This window comes from Echinops telfairi, unplaced genomic scaffold (genome assembly GCF_000313985.2).
Source record: "Echinops telfairi isolate 266 unplaced genomic scaffold, ASM31398v2 ScPeMD7_5592;HRSCAF=6446, whole genome shotgun sequence".
NCBI lineage: Eukaryota > Metazoa > Chordata > Mammalia > Afrosoricida > Tenrecidae > Echinops > Echinops telfairi.
Window position 1 is genome coordinate 14,438,561 of NW_022109491.1, and position 18,118 is coordinate 14,456,678.

The window sequence follows — 18,118 nt, forward strand, 5'->3', positions numbered from 1 at the left end:
TCGGGAAGGTGAGCATCATAGAATGCCAATTTACTAGGAGAAAGTATTCTTGTGTTGAGGGAGTACTTGGGTGGAGGCCCAGCAATTGTTTCTTTTAAAAGAAAACACAATCCAGCATTAAAAAGAAAGAGAAGAAAGTACTTGTTCCAAAGAACAGTCAACCCAGCCCTCTTTTCTTTTGTTGTTGAGGTCTGCTGTTGTTGTTGTTGCTGCTGTTGTTGCAATTGAGTCAGTGCCAATTAACAGTGACCTTGTGTACAACAGAATGAAATGCCTCCCAGTCCTATGCCATCCTGATCATTGCTATGAGCATGAGCTCTGCAATCTCACTCTTAAAAATCCCTATTGTCTTGGCTTCTGACAAATGTCCACTGATTTCAGTCCATGCATATAGATGCAGTATTAGCCTTACAACAAAGTTTACTAAGGATTTCTTTGGGACCATCCTCTAACCCACATTACTGCCACATTATCCTAACTAAATGTTACTGTCAAAATGGTTTTCTGCTGAACAGTGTACCATGAGTTTATGAAGAGGTTCGCTTTGGGGTTAGATTTCAGGAGGTGGCGGGAACCAGAAAATGAAAGCAATACGTGTATATGTAGTTTGGGGCAGGGTGGCTGAAGAATGAAATGAAAAAGTGACCTAATGTGGGGAGAAATTGAAAGGACAGATTAAAATTTATAATAAAAAAGATAGACATGTGCCTACATATTCAAAAAATGTTCTTTAGATAGCATACCAAACCCACAGCTGATTAACTGGAGGCTCATTTTTGTTTTTCCAGGAGACCAAAATCAACTGTGTCCGTCTGGCTACCAAAGGTATGTGGGCATGTTTTGTCTGTGTTCAACCATGAAATAGTTCTCTCTCTTTAGTTACCCAGGGACAGTATGGGGAACAATGACTAAAACAACATTAAGGAATTGTTATTCTCATTGTATTCCTTTGCATGTAAGCTATAACCTTAGGATGCAGACAAAGAGCACGGTATCTGGTGCATGTAGTGAGAGCTCAAAATACATTTGTTGGATGGGTGGATGGATGGATGGAAAGGAGGACAGAGTAGTGCATTAATCAGTGGAATTGTGAAGAGAAAATTTACTCAAGTAAATTTATATCTTCGCTGCATGTTGGTCTAAATTTTGTGCTTACCTTTCTTCAAAATGCCCATTAGACCCATCTTCTGGGTATTATACGTCATGCTATTGAACGTGGCTCTCAGAAGTGACTCGATGTGCGGCGGTGCCTTTAATAATGAGCAAACAAACGCTGCATTGTTCCGTAGCTGACATTTCGACATGTGTCCCCCAGACGAAGGCTCATCACTGTTACTTTCCTAATTATAATCGAACTGTCTGGCTCTTCCGATTGGTACATGTTTCTGCTTATTACTTGTTAAACAAACAAACAAAATCAATGAATGGTTTGTTATCAATTAACCTATTATAGGGTTGAGTGGTTAGAAAGTAGGTTTATCTTTTTGTTATAAAATTGATACTGTAAATAGCTACTACATATGCACACACCCAAACAGGAGACTCTACCCTGCTGTCTGCGTGGACTGATGGCATACATCTCATCGTGGTTGGTTGCTAAGGTGTTCACAGTGGTAAAGAGAGTAGATATCTACTGGTAGATACAAATTGTAGGCAAAGACAGTTACCTCAGTTTGTATGTTTGTGAATGTGCATACCCTTGAACATACATACAGAGGAAAACACAGACACACACACACCACAGGAGATGGAGAAAGAGAGAGGAGGCACAAGAACTTATTATACACACAGTCAGCACTCTCTTTCAATGGGTCTGCATCCACAAATTCAACCAATCACTAATTGAAACTAATCAGAGAAGTTTAGAGAATCCCTCCAGGGCGAAGGGGAAGTGGAAAGTGTGATTGGCATGCCATTTACATTGTGTTAGGTGATGTAAGTCATCCAGAGGTGATTTAAAGTAGATGGGAGGATATGCCTAGACTGTACGCAAATACCCCTTGATATAAGGGACTTGAGCATCTGTGGATTGGGGTGTCTGCCAGGAGTCCTGGTACCAAGCCCCCATGAGATAGCTGTACCTGTATGCAAGGAAAAGCAGGCCATTGTTGTCATTAGGTGCCATGGAGCGGGCTCTGGCTCATAGCCACCCATGTACACCATAATGAAACCATGCCCGGTCCTGACCAGCCTCACAAGGGTTTTTGTGTTTGGTCCCCAGGAAAAGCATAGAACAACTTGAATACAAGCCTTTAAATGATCAATAATGTAGGTGGTAGGCAGAAACTGAGGGGTGACTGTAACTTTTCTAACGGAAGAAAAGCAACTCAATGTGGAGGTACAAAAGGGAAGGCAGGAGAAGACCGGAACAGCCAGGGCTTGCAGTGACTGAGAACCACCCGGCTTCACATAAGTCACGGGGGGCATGTCCCTAACTTGTTCCCTCTCAGAAACTCAGGCTCCTGGAAGGAAAGAGATAAAATGCTCTTTTCAAGGGAAGAAGGATTGATGGCGGGCAAACAAAAGTGGCACAAATCACAGAACCAGGCAGACTCTTCCGCTGAAGAAAACAGATAAGCTAGAAAGACAAACACCATCAATTGGGTAGTTCCAGGACTGGAGACAACAGGCAGGGCAACTGGATGTCAGCAGCATCCGGCGCACAGAGAGCAGGGAGAAGGAAGAGCACTTGGGGAGTGTAGACATTGTCAGAGGAAGACTCTCCAACATCACAGGGTGCCACGACTCCCTCCACGCATGTACGCATGGTGAGCTCAAGTGCCTGCTCTGCCCTCTGTGGACTATGGGGGGACGCTAAGGATGCCCCTTGGGGCCCTCCTAAAATGTAGTGTGGTGGGTCACATTTTGGGAACTGAGAATTGGAAACAGGTGACCTGACAGGAAATGGGTGCAAATGGGGATAGAGAATATTTAGCACTGTGTTTCCCTGGCATTTCAGGACCCACCGTCCTCATAGGTGTACAGGCTAATTGAGCTGGGTCTCTACAGAGTGCCACCGCTGATCTTCAGAGGAACTGCCGTGGTGCTGAATTCACTGGAGCAGAGAAAGGCTCCATGTGACCTCGGCACAGAGGTCTGCCTTCGTGTCTCCCACCCCGTGGGTTGTAGTCTTCCCTGAGTGCAGCGTGTGCACAAGAAGGCAAGTGAAAGGGCATGGCAAAGATATGGACGAATGCATGGCTCTCCAGCTGGCCACGCCTGCACGAGGGTTGGAGCAACAAGAACATTGATCGTGCCAACCATGTAGACAAGTTTTCTAGTTCAGGAAGGCCAACATTTTGGCCCAGAGACATGAGGTGCCAGTCATATGTGTGAATGGGCAGAGAGCTAATGATACAGAATGCTAAGCTAGCACAGTCCAGGTAGTTAGTCTGTCTCAGTACAGCATCTGTTAAGGAGGATGCTTGATGAATGCCAAAATTGGGTAAAGGGAAAGAAGCTTGCCTTAAACCAATGTCTTCCTTGTGCCAGGCTACCTTGTGCTAGGCCTTGGAGATTAAAGGCAAAGCCTCCCAGAAGTCATATGTTTCCCATAAAGAGGTCCTACCAGCATCTAAAACCAGGAAACAATATTTTATCCCCTCTCCTCCATTTCTGACTACCTGGACCAAATTTCTCCCTTTGAGGCTCTGATGGAAATTGTATTCGTTTTATCCAGGGGAGACTACAAATGGAAGCCCCAGGCCCTAGGAAGATACAAACTTCCCCTTCGTTTCTCTCTAAGTTCTTCTGCCCCTTTGCCATCATGGTGCCTTCTCCATGGAGCTCCTATCTGACATCTGCCCTTGAAGTGAAATCACTTGAGTAGACTCCAACCCACGACACCGGAAGTGAAGCAGTTGGCCCATGTCTTGTTGCTGGAGACCCCAGTCTCTATGGTCAACTGTGTGTCAGCCAGTTGCCATTTAGAATGGCCACTAAGCATGCATTCAAGCTCGTTCCGACTTGACCCCAAGCCAAGCACATCTTCTATTAGACACCACTCTTGAACCTTTTAACACTTGCCCTTCTGCAAGGTCTCTGTTAGTCTCCCAGATTCTAATTTAGTGGTGCTCAGTTTTGAGAGCTAGAAAGCAGAAGTCATACCGTTGCCATGGTAGTGGAGCAATGGCTGCTCATCCAATCATGCTCCTGTGTCCTCTGGAAAGAGCACTGACGAAAGAACCACTCTGTCTTAAAACTAGTTGCTGTCCACTTGACCCTAGCTCTCAGTGACCCATGCTGGACTCTATAGAGATTTTAGTGGCTGTTTTTCCAGAATTAGATCATTGGGTCGTTCTGTCAAGGCGCCTCTGCGTAGACCCAAACTTCTAGCCTCTCAGTTAGCAGACTGGCATGTTAGCCCTTTGCACCACCTGGGCACTCCCTACTTTGACTTAATGAGCCATCAACTGATCAATCAAATGTTAGTACGCTAGGGAATTTCCGACACAAAGTTGACATTCGGTATTTGCTGGTGAGTAAATCTCTTTGGCAATAGCATCTCACTGTTGTGCAGGTCTCACTTAGGTTTTCTGAACCTCAGCCGCACGCTAAAGTGATCTCATCTACTCATTCTTAAAAAAATATTTCTAAGCACCCTTAAGACAGTGATCTTCTGATAAACCCCTCTTTAAGAATCTGGTGCCAGGTTCTAGCCAAGTCCCTTAACTCACTGCATGTCCCAGTTCTCACTGCCTCAGTCCATGTACCCATTGGTCCTCTTTGCTGCTCTTTCTGCGCACAGGCCCCACCAGTCTGGCCTTCATCCTTAGGCTCAGCTATGTTTCTTCTATCTTCACATTCACTATACTCCCACACTGAGTATTTTTGTAATTCTTCAAACATATCAAGTTCCTTCCAACCTCAGGACCTTTGCACAACTTATATCCCCCCCCCCCTATTAGGAATGCTCTGTTTCCATATGTGTCTGCTTAACAGATATGCAGAATACACCCTAAATCTCACCTCCTCTGAAGGACCTTTCTTGACCTCTAATTAAGGGACAGCTGTAGCCCTTTTTGTCATACCCTATAGTTTTCTTTCATAATGTTCTTAGCAACTGACAGCTGTATACTTTTTATCATTGTTTCTGTGTTCAGGGCTTCACTCTTTGCTAGCTACTAAATGATGTAAGGCACCATGTACCTCCAGATTCTCACATGCACTGGATCCAATAAAGTTGAATGGACACATGGAGGGAGGGATGGACAGATGGCTAACAAGTCATTCTTCCATGGCCTCATTTCTTTTTTCAAATGTAAGGTACAAGTGCATGTCAAAGCTGTTCTCACAGAAGGTAGAAGAGTGATCTACAAATCCCAATATTGGGAAGGCCAGCCAGGTCCTGCTCAGACACTGCTGTGAAAGAGATCTCCACGCTTCCCAGGAGTTCCTTCCACCTTTGGACATTGTGATTGGTGAGAGCTCCAGGGTCTTGAGTCTCCACGGACTCCCTACCAGTTCTGCCCATCAACTCTTGACGCCACACGCATCGTGTCTGCATTGTCACCTTTCAGAAAACAAAACTTGCTTCCTCTGGCCACCTCCTGTCCCCAGTTAGGGCCAAGTAGGTACCTACTTGTCTCCTTTCTTCCTATTGGGACTGCTCTGCTCAACAACAGGCAGTGGTATTCCCATCTCTGACGCCAGCCGCCAAGGGAACACAGCTGGCGCTGCTGCAGACTCCCGCTGGGTGCACCCGGAGTGGCAGTTAGAAAAATCAGCCTTGATTTGATTTGCAAACTGATCTGAGTCATTGAGACAAAATAAATTCGAAAACCCATAAAGCCATTTACAGAGTTGCTTTGTAGAAGACAGCCACCGTTTTAATCTAGTAAACGCTCTCTAACGATCCATTAAAACCACCCCCTTGGAGTAGGTGTTGAAAGTGGAACTCTAGGATAATGAAGTGTGACATAAGGAAACAGTGTCAACAATAGTTCCATGTTGCCTGGTAGCACTGGGCTGAAACCACTGTTCCACTGGCAGTGGGCACCAAGCGTGGGCACTGGCCTTTACATGGGAAGGGGAAGCTTCTCACAGAGCATTTCTCTTCCTCTCTCTGTAAGGGATTCTCCCCTCTGCGTGGTCTGTCTGGGGGCAATTAGTAGCCAATGCAATCCTCATATGACAGATGCCAAGACTGGGGTCTATGAGGGAGTGAATCATTTATGACTTTATTATCTACTGGCTAACAGACCACAGGTGGTGGGAGGAACTAGGAAAGGCTCTTTGCTTGCCCCACCTTCAGCCCCACACAATGGATCCAGTTCAATATAGAAGTTTCTTGTTCATAAACGCCTCCTTGAGAAGTTCTAGGAAAGATGGGGGCGTCTGAGACACCTAGAGTCAAAGCCTGCCTCCCAAGCCTAACTGTCTGACCTGGTACCAGTCACTGAACATGCTCACTTTATGTTTCACCCCCACAGTATTTCCCCTGGGATTTGAGAACACGCATGGGCCTCTGGTGTAAGACATGAAGACTTGCGCCCTGGACTTTCTGAGCCCGTGTCATATCCCTGCTGTTCTCTATGAGCAGACGCTACAGGTTTCACTTAGCCCTGTCCTCATGCCTCTGCAAAAGAGCGATTTGTCCATGGACTAAGTTCAACAGAGAGAAACCAACAGTGGTTCTCAACCTTCCTAATGCCGTGATCCTTTAATACAGTTCCTCATGTGGTGGTGACCCCCCAACGACTTCATAACTCATTTTGCCACTGTTATGAATCGGGCGACCCCTTGTGAAAGGCCCCAAAATGGTCACGACCCACAGGTTGAGAACCCCTGAACTAAGGAGAAACAGGAACAATGTTAGCCTTGGTTTTTAACCCTTGACATTTTCATTCAAGGCCACTGTGTCGAGCTACCACTGAGTCAAAATCGATCAACTACAATAATTCACTTGCTAGTCTTTTGTCAGTTCTTCCCTTTTGCTGTTTTTCTTCCATTCTTTTCTTCCCAATAATTTCGGGAGGGACTTCGGACCACGGTCTGCTCAAGCCCAGCTTGTGGGTAGAAATCATCATGAAAGATTACTATACCTGAGCCAGCCTGTCGGATGATTCTTGTTGGTTTCAGTTTTTAGAAATCCCACGAGACCTGTAGAGGAGAAAGCCCAGTGTGTATACTTGGGGTCTGGGGAGGACAGTGCTATATCCCATTGCCCAAACCCAATGAGATGAGTTTTCCATGCTGGGCCTCCTCAGAGGAACATGAATATAACAAGATTTCCTTCACCCTTGCTCTCACTCAGTGTCTTCTGGGTCCTAATAATGATAGCAGGGTAGTATGGTTGTTCTTAAAGATTTTATGATCTAATGGAAGATGGGGATTGCTTATCCAGATATACCATACAGTAGCCTAAAGATGGCCTTTAGATATCCTACCACTTTGATGATTTTTTCTTACTACAAAAACTGCCACAACGTCCTCCAACCCCTTATCCTCTAGATTTGCTCAACCAAACCCCCATCCCACAAACACACATACACCTTCTCCCCTACCATACTTAACAAGACAAAAGCTTCTGCGATAGAGCCAAGAAAACAAAATCAAAGAGCAGTCTGGTTCTTCAATATGTCCTTGGGAAATTCTAGTTCATTCCTCTAAACTAAACTATGAGGATTATGGACTAGAGACCTAGTCAAGATTTGAGTTGAATTATCTTAAATCTGTTTCCCCAAATCATTTTCATCTCACAAGGGGAAAGGGGGGCCGTCTTAAAATTAGAAGTCAAGAAAGAATAAAAAGTTGAGTAAGTTGGAGACAAGCATTAGAAGTAAAGAAAGTAAAACTTCCCTCGATGGGAACTTATTGGAGTATTCGAGTGGAGAAAAGCCAGGACCAAGCAAAAATTCACCACCATGTATCCCAATCGTGACAAGAAGTCATGATGAAATGATGTTTAAGAAAAGCCTGGCACATCTTCAACAATAATCAAATGATGATTGACATTATTATCCTTATTCAAGAAATGAAGGAATCCACCCATTCCTCACATATCAGCAGGGTTGGGCTCCAAAGATCTGGTCATTATGCAACAATCCACGTTGTACAACAATGGAAGATGGATACACCATTGTTGTTGTTGTCAGGTGCCATTGAGACAGCTCTGACCTGTAGCGATTCTACATGCACAACAGAAGGCAGCACCGCATGGCCTTGTGCCATCCTCACCATTGATCCCATGCTTGAGCCCATTGATGCAGCCCCGGTGTCCATCCGACCTGTGATGGCCTTCCTCCCTTTCACTGCCCTTCCACTTTACCAAACACGACGTCCTTCTCTAAGGACCGGTCTCTCCTGACAACACGTCCAAAAGTCCAAGTCTTGCCATCCTTGCCTCTAAGGCGCTCGCTGGCCTTACTTCTTCCAACCCAGATTGGTTTGTCCTTTTAGCAGTCCATGGTCCTTTGAATATTCTTCTCCAGCACCACAATTCAAGTGCATCAATTCTTAGAAGGTCTTCCTTATTCAGTGTCCACCTTTCACATGCAAATGATGCAGTGGAGGATACCATGGCTTGGGTCAAGTGCACCTTAGCCCTTAAAGTAACATCTTTTGTTTCCACGTTGTTACAAAAGTGCTGACGTAGGGGAATATTGCCGCCAGGTAACAAGTATAGGAAGCTCTTGCAGGAATTATTTCAGAGGTTCCACTAAGAAGAATGTCCTGCACTTCCTGCCGGTGAGAAAAAAAATCATCTTTAAACTAAGCAGACCTGTTAGATCTCTCATGTGAAAAATACCTCAGACCTTGGCTTCACAAATGAAAGAATTCACTCTGAAGCCTGGATTATGATCCAAGTGAATTTTATAAAGGATAGAAGAAGTTTCAGGTTTTACACAGGCCCCCTCAGGGCACTTCACACCGCATGTGGAGTCCTGAGGCCAGAGGAGATCACCACACACCCTGCCAACAAGCAGCTCTAGGGACGAAAATGAAGTACGGTGGGCTTTGGACCCTGCCTTTTCAGGGCCCCCGCTGGGAGGTGTGGTTGATGATACTGGTTGACCCCATGGCTGAATTAAATTCACTTGGTCTAGATGGGCCAATCCAGGTGTACCGCCCACCTAGGTGTACCACCTCTTCCTGTCCAGGAGCTTGAATTTCTGAGCATGTATAGTGGACACCCTCCTCCCTGTTCTAACTACCTAACAGACCCAGGTTGCTTTAAGTGGGAGAAGAGCAATACCTACTGACAGACTCTTCTTTACCTTTGGCAAGTGGCATGAGCTACTTCTGGGAGTGCTGATCCTTCCCAGCACAGTGGATTTTCCTCCTCACCTGAGGCAGCCCAACCAGCCAATGTCTGGGGGGCCCCTGCATGGGTAGCAGACTGCATGGTCAGTTTGCTGACATTCTCAGCACCAAAGATACACTTTTTACCATGTTTTCTCTTCTGCTCCCTTCTTTACTGCTTTGTTCTCTGCTGCCACTTCACCTGGGTCCCCCTCCCCTACTCAGCAAACATACACACAATAACATTACCAAAGAGCAGGAATCACCACCCACAAGGTGACTTTATTTTTTACTTCATTTTATTTTTTTCGTTTTATGTAATTTTGTTCTATTATAGCCCTTTTTATTATTTTTGTCTACTTATGTCCCATTTCCTCTTCGAGTGAGGCTCTACTCTTCTGAGATTATGCATTGCCCCCAGGAAAACCAGCATGCCTATCATTTGGGGGCATATCCACCCAAAAGAGGGCTTTGTATTGCTAATGAGTGCGCGTGGCCATAGCAAAGAAGCCCAGGTCCTACACCTGAGCCGCACACAGTCTTTTGTTTCCCAGCTCTGATTAAGCCCCTCCCACATCAATAGACAAGCCAACTCCACCTACACTGACTAGAAGCACACAACACGAAGAAGCTGCAGTGCTGAGGAAATAGCAGTTAATCGCAGGAAGCAAAACAGTCAAGAAAAACAAACACAAACCACCAAAACTCAGCCAACTCCAATGGAGTACTCTTTACCCAAAAAGGCCCTGCCACTCTCAGAAACAGAAATCAGGTGAACGATGCCGAGGCCCCTGAAGAGTTGGGGGGAACACTCATGAGAACAATGGGGAAAATTAAAGAACAAAAATCCTTAAACACAAGTTGCACAATAAGATAATAAAAGTAGGCAACCTACTGAGAAAGCTGAGGGACAGAATGGAAGAAAAGGAAAATTGTATCAGTGAGCTTAAAGCAATTCTCACCGCCTACAATCCACGACAAACACAATCAACAAAAAAGTGAAGGAATCAGAAGAGAGCCTGAGAATGATGTGGTAGACCATGAGGACAAACGACCTACATCTCACTGGGATCCTGGAGCAAGGATAACAAAAATGCTTACATGGAAAATTGTATGAGAAATCATAGAACAAAATTTCCTCAATACTGCAAAGGAGGAGAAAATAACTACACAAGAAGTGGAGAAATCCCCAAACAGGAAAGGCCCCACATGGTCAAATGTTTCAATTTCAAAGAAAAGGAGAAAATCCCATGGGCTGCTATAAAAATACAAGCGGCATCTACAAAGGAAAACAGATAAGGATAATCTCAGACTTCTTAACAGAAACTACACAAGCAAGAAGGAAATGGAGTGACATATGTAAAATTCTGGGGAGAAAATTGCAAACCAAGAATTCTATATCTGACAAAATTATTCCTCAACATGAGGGATAAATTTCCAAACCAAAAAAGAAAGAAATTTAAAAAAAATAAAACCAGTATTTCAAAAATATTAAACTGATCACTGTGGATAGAGAGTCAACAACAGCAGACAAGCTTGATTGCTTCACACAGCACAGCACCAACCAGAAAACAATACAATGAAATCAGCACAAAACAATACAGAAATTGGAAAGAAAGACACCAATAAAAATACAGAAAAAAGGTGGAGGGGAAGAAACTAAACACAAACATAGCAAAATGATAGCAACAAATTATCATATACTATGCATATACCAATAATGACACTGAATGTCAATGAGTTAAATGCAATAATCAAAAGATAGAGAGTAGCATACAGGATTAGGAAACAAGACCCATCTACTGACTGACTGCAAAGGACACACCTTGAACTAAAACAAAAATAGACTGAAAATCAAAGGCTGGTGAGAAATCTGCGAAGTCAGTGGCAACCATAAAGGAGCAGAAATGGAGATTTAATTTCTGATACAATAGACTTCAAGGCAAATCAAATATTAAGAGTTAAAGATGGACACTACATAGTTAAAGGAATAATAAATAGGTACATATAACTTTAGTAAATGTATAAATACCCAATGAAAGGCCCTAGAAATACATCAATCAGATGCTCACAGACATGAAAACAAAAATAAACAGCTTGACATATAATTGGAGACATCAATCCACTGATCTCAAGGAAAGTCAAATCATCAGGAAATGGACATAATAAAGAAACCGAAGAGGTAAACAATACAATCAACTTGCTCAACATCCTAGACGTATACAGCGCAGTCCACCCAACAAGCCGGGAAGACTCTTCTCCAGTACAACCTGTAATTGTCTAGAATAGATCGTGTTAGGTCCCAAAGCAAACCTCACCAAATTCAAAAACAGTGAGATCCTACCATCCATTTTCTCAGATCTCAATGAAATAAAACTGGAAATCAACAATAGAAGGAACAGGAACATAGAGACACACACATGCCAACTGAACTCCATGCTACCTAAAAACAACTGGGTAATAGGTCAAATAAGGGATACGATTCAGAAATTCTTTGAAACAAATAAGAATTCCAACACAACGTACCCAAACCTTTAGGACACAGCCAAAGCGGTTATCAGAGGCCAACGTCTACCAATCAGCACACACATGAAAAAAGAGGAGAAATCCAAAATCATCACTGTGTTAGGCCAGGTGGACTAGAGAAAGAAATCCAGGGATGCTCTTATAGCTGTTAAAATGAGCTTTCTATCAACACTAATCATATATAACAAATTATATAATATACGTATATATGATATAAGAAAACATTGAAGCCCAGTCCAACTCAAATCCATAAGTCCAATACTAATCCCTAAGTCCCTCTTCAGACTCACACAGCCGCACCCAATGATGGAGAATGCAGGAGGATCACAGACCAGTGGGCGCCAAGTCACGTGGATGCTAGGTCAGTGGGAACATGGCCACACTTCAGCAGTTCTCTAGGTCAGAGGCAGAGGAAGGGGGTTCGGAGGGCCCTCCTCATGAGAAGGCCACACCCAAGCAGGCACCAGCCAGCTATGACTTGGTTGTCAGGTTGGATTCACCCCTTAACTTTTATATATCTTCAAGTGGACATAAAATTATCTGTCACAAACCCCTTAACACAACACCTCCAGCAACTGGCATAAGGGCAACAGCTTAAACTCTCCAACAAAAAAAGGAAACGAAATCATAAGTATTAGAGCAGAAATAAAGGAACTAGAAAACAGGAAAACAATTTAAAAAATCAACAAGACCAGAAGTTGCTTCGTTGAAAGGATGTAAAACATTGACAAACCAAAGGCAAACTTAAGAGACTTGCTTTTGGGTAGAAAACCCTTGCTTTTGGGTAGAAAACCCCATCTTTCTCTTGAGGAATCTCTGGCGATTTCTCACCTCCGACCTTGCAGATCACAGCACAACACGTCACCATGATGCCACCAAAGTTGGTCTCAGAAGCTCACGGGCACAGTTGCACTCTGCCCAAGAGAGTTGCTATGCGTTAATATTGACACGATGGCAGGGAGTGTAGTTTGGTTTGGCAAGCTTAACAAAGGAAAAGCAAGAGAAGATGCAAATATATAAAATTAGGGATGAAAAGGGTGACACCACAATAGACCCAAATAAATAAAAAATCACACCTTCTTGAAAAGACAGTCCTCCGGCTAGTTTGATGATCTAGAAGAAATGGAAACTATCTAGAAATACACCACCCATCTAAATCTATGCAGACAGATGTAGAAAACAAGAACGCGTAACAAAAGCCAAAATAAGGAAGATCTTCAAGAAACCTCCAACCAAGAAAAGTCCAGGACCAGACGGCATCCCAGAGGAATTCTACTAAGTATTCAGTGAAGAGCTGTCACCAATTCTATAAAAACACTTCTGGAATATAGAACTGGACAGGAAACTCCCAAACTCATTCTATGAAGCAAGCATGACCTTGAAACTGAAACCAGGCGGAGACCCCACAAAGCATTCAATGAGACAGGGACACCCTTCCCATAAATAGTGCTGGAAAAATTAGATCTCCGTCTGCAGAAGAATGAAACAGGAGCTCACCGGAAGCAAGACCCTAATGTAAAGCCCAGAGCTATCAGTTAAAAAATTGGAACAAACTGAAGGGCTCAGGGCAGGTCATAAACAGACTACAAAATATAATAAAGGAAGAACACACCGTGGAAGACAAAATAGACGATGGTGGCCTATTAAAAATGAAACGCTTATGCACATCGAAAGACTCAAACAAAGGAGTAAAATGGTTGCTCACATATTGGGAAAAATCTTTAGCAATGACACAACAGAAAAGGGGCTAACCCCCCAAATCTATCGAGTTATGCAACACCTCAGAATACGAAAAAATAATAATCCAATTAAAGGTGAGCAAACAGCATGAGGAGACAAAAGACAACATGCAAATCGTTAACAGACACGAGGAAATGCTCATGATCACTAGCCAGCTGGAAGATGCAAATGAAAATAACAAGGGCTTTATACTCACAATACTAGCCCAATCCAAAACAAAAAAATACAGAAAACAGACTACGAATGCTGGAAATGGTGCAGAGATATTTGAAATCTTACACACTACAAGTGGGCTTGTGACCATGTCCAATCATTGTGGTAAGGGATATCCACTACCTAAAACAAGCAGGCTTAGAAATACTATACGACCCAGCAATATCTCTGCTGGGAATGTACCCCCAAGCAGTAAGAGACAGAACCCAACCAGACATAAACTCTCCCATGTTCGTTGCAGCACAGTTCACAATAACGAGAAGCTGGAAGCAACACAAATGCTCGTCAGTAGAATGGGTAAAGAAACCCTGGTATGTACACACAGTGAAATACTATGCATCCTTAAAAAAGGTGGATGAAACCATGAAACACCCTTAGACATGAATCCACCTGGAAACCATTATGTTGAGTGAAGTTAGTCAAAAGGACAAATATTGTATGTGTCCACTACTGTAAGAATAGCTACCATGGCCAAGGTCGGTTTCTTCTCTCAGATTTTCTAATCCAGTCTCTTGAACAATGAGGTAGAGAGTCGCCTAGTGCCCAGGAATCATAAATCATCCCCTTTATGTGTACATCATAAAGACCACTTCAACAGAGGAGACCTCATCTCAGGTGGGGTCACCTTCTCAAGATGCAGGAAGAAGGTGAGACCATTAAGTTGTTACCAAACAACATTATGCTAAGGTCACCCCAAGTTAACAGATAAACCTACAAGAGTGATTAACACACCCAGGCTATGTGCTACAGACAGTTGAGACTTTAGACTCTGTCTTTTAGGAGGTGCACAGCATCCTTAATAGGCCACAATAGAAATAGTCAATGTGGAAACCCCACTAAATGAACTGAGCTTTACCTCAAACAGAGCAGATTTATAGCAGATTTGGGGAACTGACATACTCCCTTGGATTTAAAGCTGAAATGCCCTATTGTGAGAATAATCTGATGACTGCTATCTCAAGGTCATGGAATTGGTGGTTGTTGAACTTTGGTTTAGCTATCGTGCTTTGAGGAAGCCCAATGAGTAATAGCCCAGGACTAGCTTGTATTTACTATTTTAATGCCTTCCTTGCTTTCTGATGGAAGCCCTGGTGGCATGGTAGTTATAAGTTGGGCTGTGTGTCATTCTTGGTAGACTAGAGAAACAAATTCATAGAGACACTCATATGTGTATGAGAAAGAGCTTTATATGCAAGACCAATTGGATATTGAGAAAACATCCCAGCCCAGTGCAGATCAAGTCCATAAGTCCAATATTAGCCCATATGTCAGATACCAATCTACAAAGTCCTCTTCAGACTCACAAAACACATGTAATGATGCCGAATGCAAGAAGATCACAGGCCAGTGGGTTGGAAGTTTTGTGGATCCAGTGGCGTTGTAAGTATCTCAGCACTGGCAGGGGTCTCCACGTGGTTCCTTCAGCTCTGAAATTCTGACTGCCTCAGGGTAGCTTCATGTGGCTTCTCTTTAGAAATGTCTCACAGGGAGTGAGCAGAGAAAGTGTGTCTTCCTCCAAGGAGGAATAGCGGAATTCTCAGAATCCTCAGGAGAAGGCCATGTCCACACAGAAACCTTATTGGCCATGACCTGATTGACAGACTAGACTCCACTCTTAATCCTCTCAAGTCCCAAATTGACACCAGATTATGTAACTACCACAGGCTGCAATCTGCAAGGTCATCAGCTCAAAACCACCAGCTTCTCTGTGAGAGAGAGATGAGGCTTTCTACTCCTGCAAAGAGTTCCAGTATTTGACACACACAGGCAGTTCTACCTTGCCCTATAGGGATGCCATGAATTAGAATGGAGTCAATGGCAATGGGTTTGGTTGATTGGTTGGTTCCTTTCTTATGACATGTACTAGTCTGGTAGGCATGGTTCTGTCTTTGTGAAGAAGTGCTATTGAAAGTTTCACCGTATCATCAATGTCCATTGTTCTTGTAAATAGCCTGTTCAAGTCAACAATCCAGGTATTTCAGTCAGAAAAGCCAACCTTGTCTTACAATTTCATTTCCTAACAATGTTTTTAATTCTACTACATTGGTTAAATTGATGATGATGTCTCTAAAGTGAACCAGAGACATATAAACCATAGATATATGAATGGATTTGTGACTTGCACTTAATTCTACCCCAAATCTAAGAACAATCAGTTCTTATGACATATGACCTCGTAAAAAGATCACTAAAGATATGGGTGCTAGAAAAGTATAGTGAAGAAACTAGATGGTGTCCAACTATCAGAAAAAATAGTATCCATGGTCCTAAAGGCTTGTCTTAAAATAAGCAGCCATTTAAGTGAAGTGTCAACTAAGTTCACATGGAGGAAGCACACCACCCAGCCACTGTGATCCAAGGATTGCAAACAGTAAAATACAAACCCGAAAGAGGGAACCATATCAGAGCTTAAATTGTGAACATTAAGTTTGCAGAAGGCTTTGGGTGACAGTAAAAATCCAAAACCCATTTGCAAGGTTTTCACATGGATTAAGCCTCTGGTGAATCCACTCTTCTCCATTGTCCGGGGATGTGAATAGCCTTGTTATCTGTCAGACTGTGAGCGTTGTAAAATTGTGGCAGATGCAGTTAGGTTAAAATTCCATACCTTATAATTTCATCTCCCTTTTGACCCATTTAATGGTTTTTCCATTTTTAATATTTCCTCCTTGATTTTCGATTGAGGTTTCACTCTCTTGTGTTTTGTCATTGTTTGAGGGGTTTTATTTGTTTGCTACCTTTTTGTGTTTTGTACAATTTCCGAAAATCCAGGATAAATAAATCTATAGAGACAGTAACTAGATTAATAATTATCTATGAGCATGCCCAGGAGGTTAGGGGGAAATGAGGAGCTAATAATAATGAATACGGGAAGATAATGTACAGAAATTGATTGGGATGATAATTGCACAACTCTTTTTAATATGATTGAATGAATAAAATGTGTGATCGGTGATAAAAGTACTTGCTTCAAAAGGATAGGTACAGAATAGTATCATTTAAACAAATCGTTAAGACACAAAAAAGTGCTAAATTGCATCATTACATAACTGTCGACTCACTAAGAATCATGGCCAGCCAAGGTGACAGTTAATGTTAACTATCACAGCCAGTGTTATTCTCACCTAGCACCTCAGGTTCATTCCTGCCAGATGTAAATTGTCAATGTACAAAACAGATGGATTTTATAACTATTGGAAATGCAATATGTCAGATAATGAGATAGGGAGAAGTAAGTGTATACACTCAGGAAGGTTAAACAAAGAGTTGAATGTCCTTCAAAGTCATATCTCAGATCTGACTCCAAAACTCATATTATTTTTATGGTACCATCTTGAATCTTGTCAATATGAAAAGCTGAATGAACATCCATGGGTCGCTTAGGGCTCCTAGTCTTCTGTTTATTAATGCCTTCCTATGACCCATCTCTAGTAATGATTGATAACAACATCCTTAGAGTATGATAAACCTTTGACTCTTTTCCAGCCAAGTGTCTAAGCTTAAGTCTTGGGATATGGGAGCAGAAGGTGAGGTGGCTCAGGGAGTCTTCGATTCTCTACTATTCCAGAACATACGGAAGCTGATAAACTAAGACAGTAATTTATCATCAAGGTTGTCTGCTCCAGTGCTATCTTTAACCCATTAGTACCTGTCTGCACTCAACACCAATTGCTTTAGAACTGGGAAAGTCTAAAAGGAAGTCTGAGGCACTCTGCATTTGGACCTGTTGTGCATGTTCTCAAAGTTTTCGCTGATGGCCAATAATCATAAATATGCTGAACAGGGCACTGAGATTGTGAATACGGGGTCGTGAGTTCTCTATCAGAGAGTCCATCTGGTAGAGGACCAAGTGCTAGGGAACAATACAAGAGTTCTCTACTTTCACCCTGCTAAATTAGCCAGGATAGGATAGGCTTTGCTGCAACAACAAATAAATGTCCGAATCTATGGTAACTTAATACCATCAGGGTTCCTTGTTGTTTTAGAATATATGTGGCCTCAAAGGACCCCACATATGGGGTCGTTACAAGGTGTAAAAGGTCAGCAGTTTGAAACCACCAGCCACTCCGAGGGAGTAAGCTAGAGATGTCTACTCCTGTAAAGAGTTACAGACTCAGAAACTCCCAGGAGCAGTTCTACCCTGTCTTGTAAGGTCTCTATGAATCCACATTAACTCAATGACAGTGAGTTTTGAGTTTGTTTTGGGCCTTATTGTGCTCTGGGATCCATCACTTCCCCTTTGCTGCTCCACCGCTGGAAAAACGTCACCTCCTCTGCCCCCATCCAGCCATCCCTTTGCTCCTCTGCCTGGTATCCACACTGGACTGCTAAGTAGACATGAAATATAGCCCTGAGGGTATGATGGGAGGCATCTTCTCTGACCCTGCCAACAAAA

At 43.0% G+C, this 18,118-nt stretch overlaps 1 protein-coding gene across 1 annotated transcript in view; it reads left to right on the plus strand.

Moving 5' to 3' along the window:
* The window catches only part of PTPRT (protein tyrosine phosphatase receptor type T), a 459,397-nt gene that overhangs the window by 241,123 nt on the left and 200,156 nt on the right, over positions 1–18,118 (plus strand). Inside the window, exon 6 of the mRNA XM_045295498.1 lies at positions 789–825. Within this exon, the coding sequence (XP_045151433.1) occupies positions 789–825 (37 nt within the window). The remainder of the gene's footprint in view (positions 1–788; positions 826–18,118) is intronic.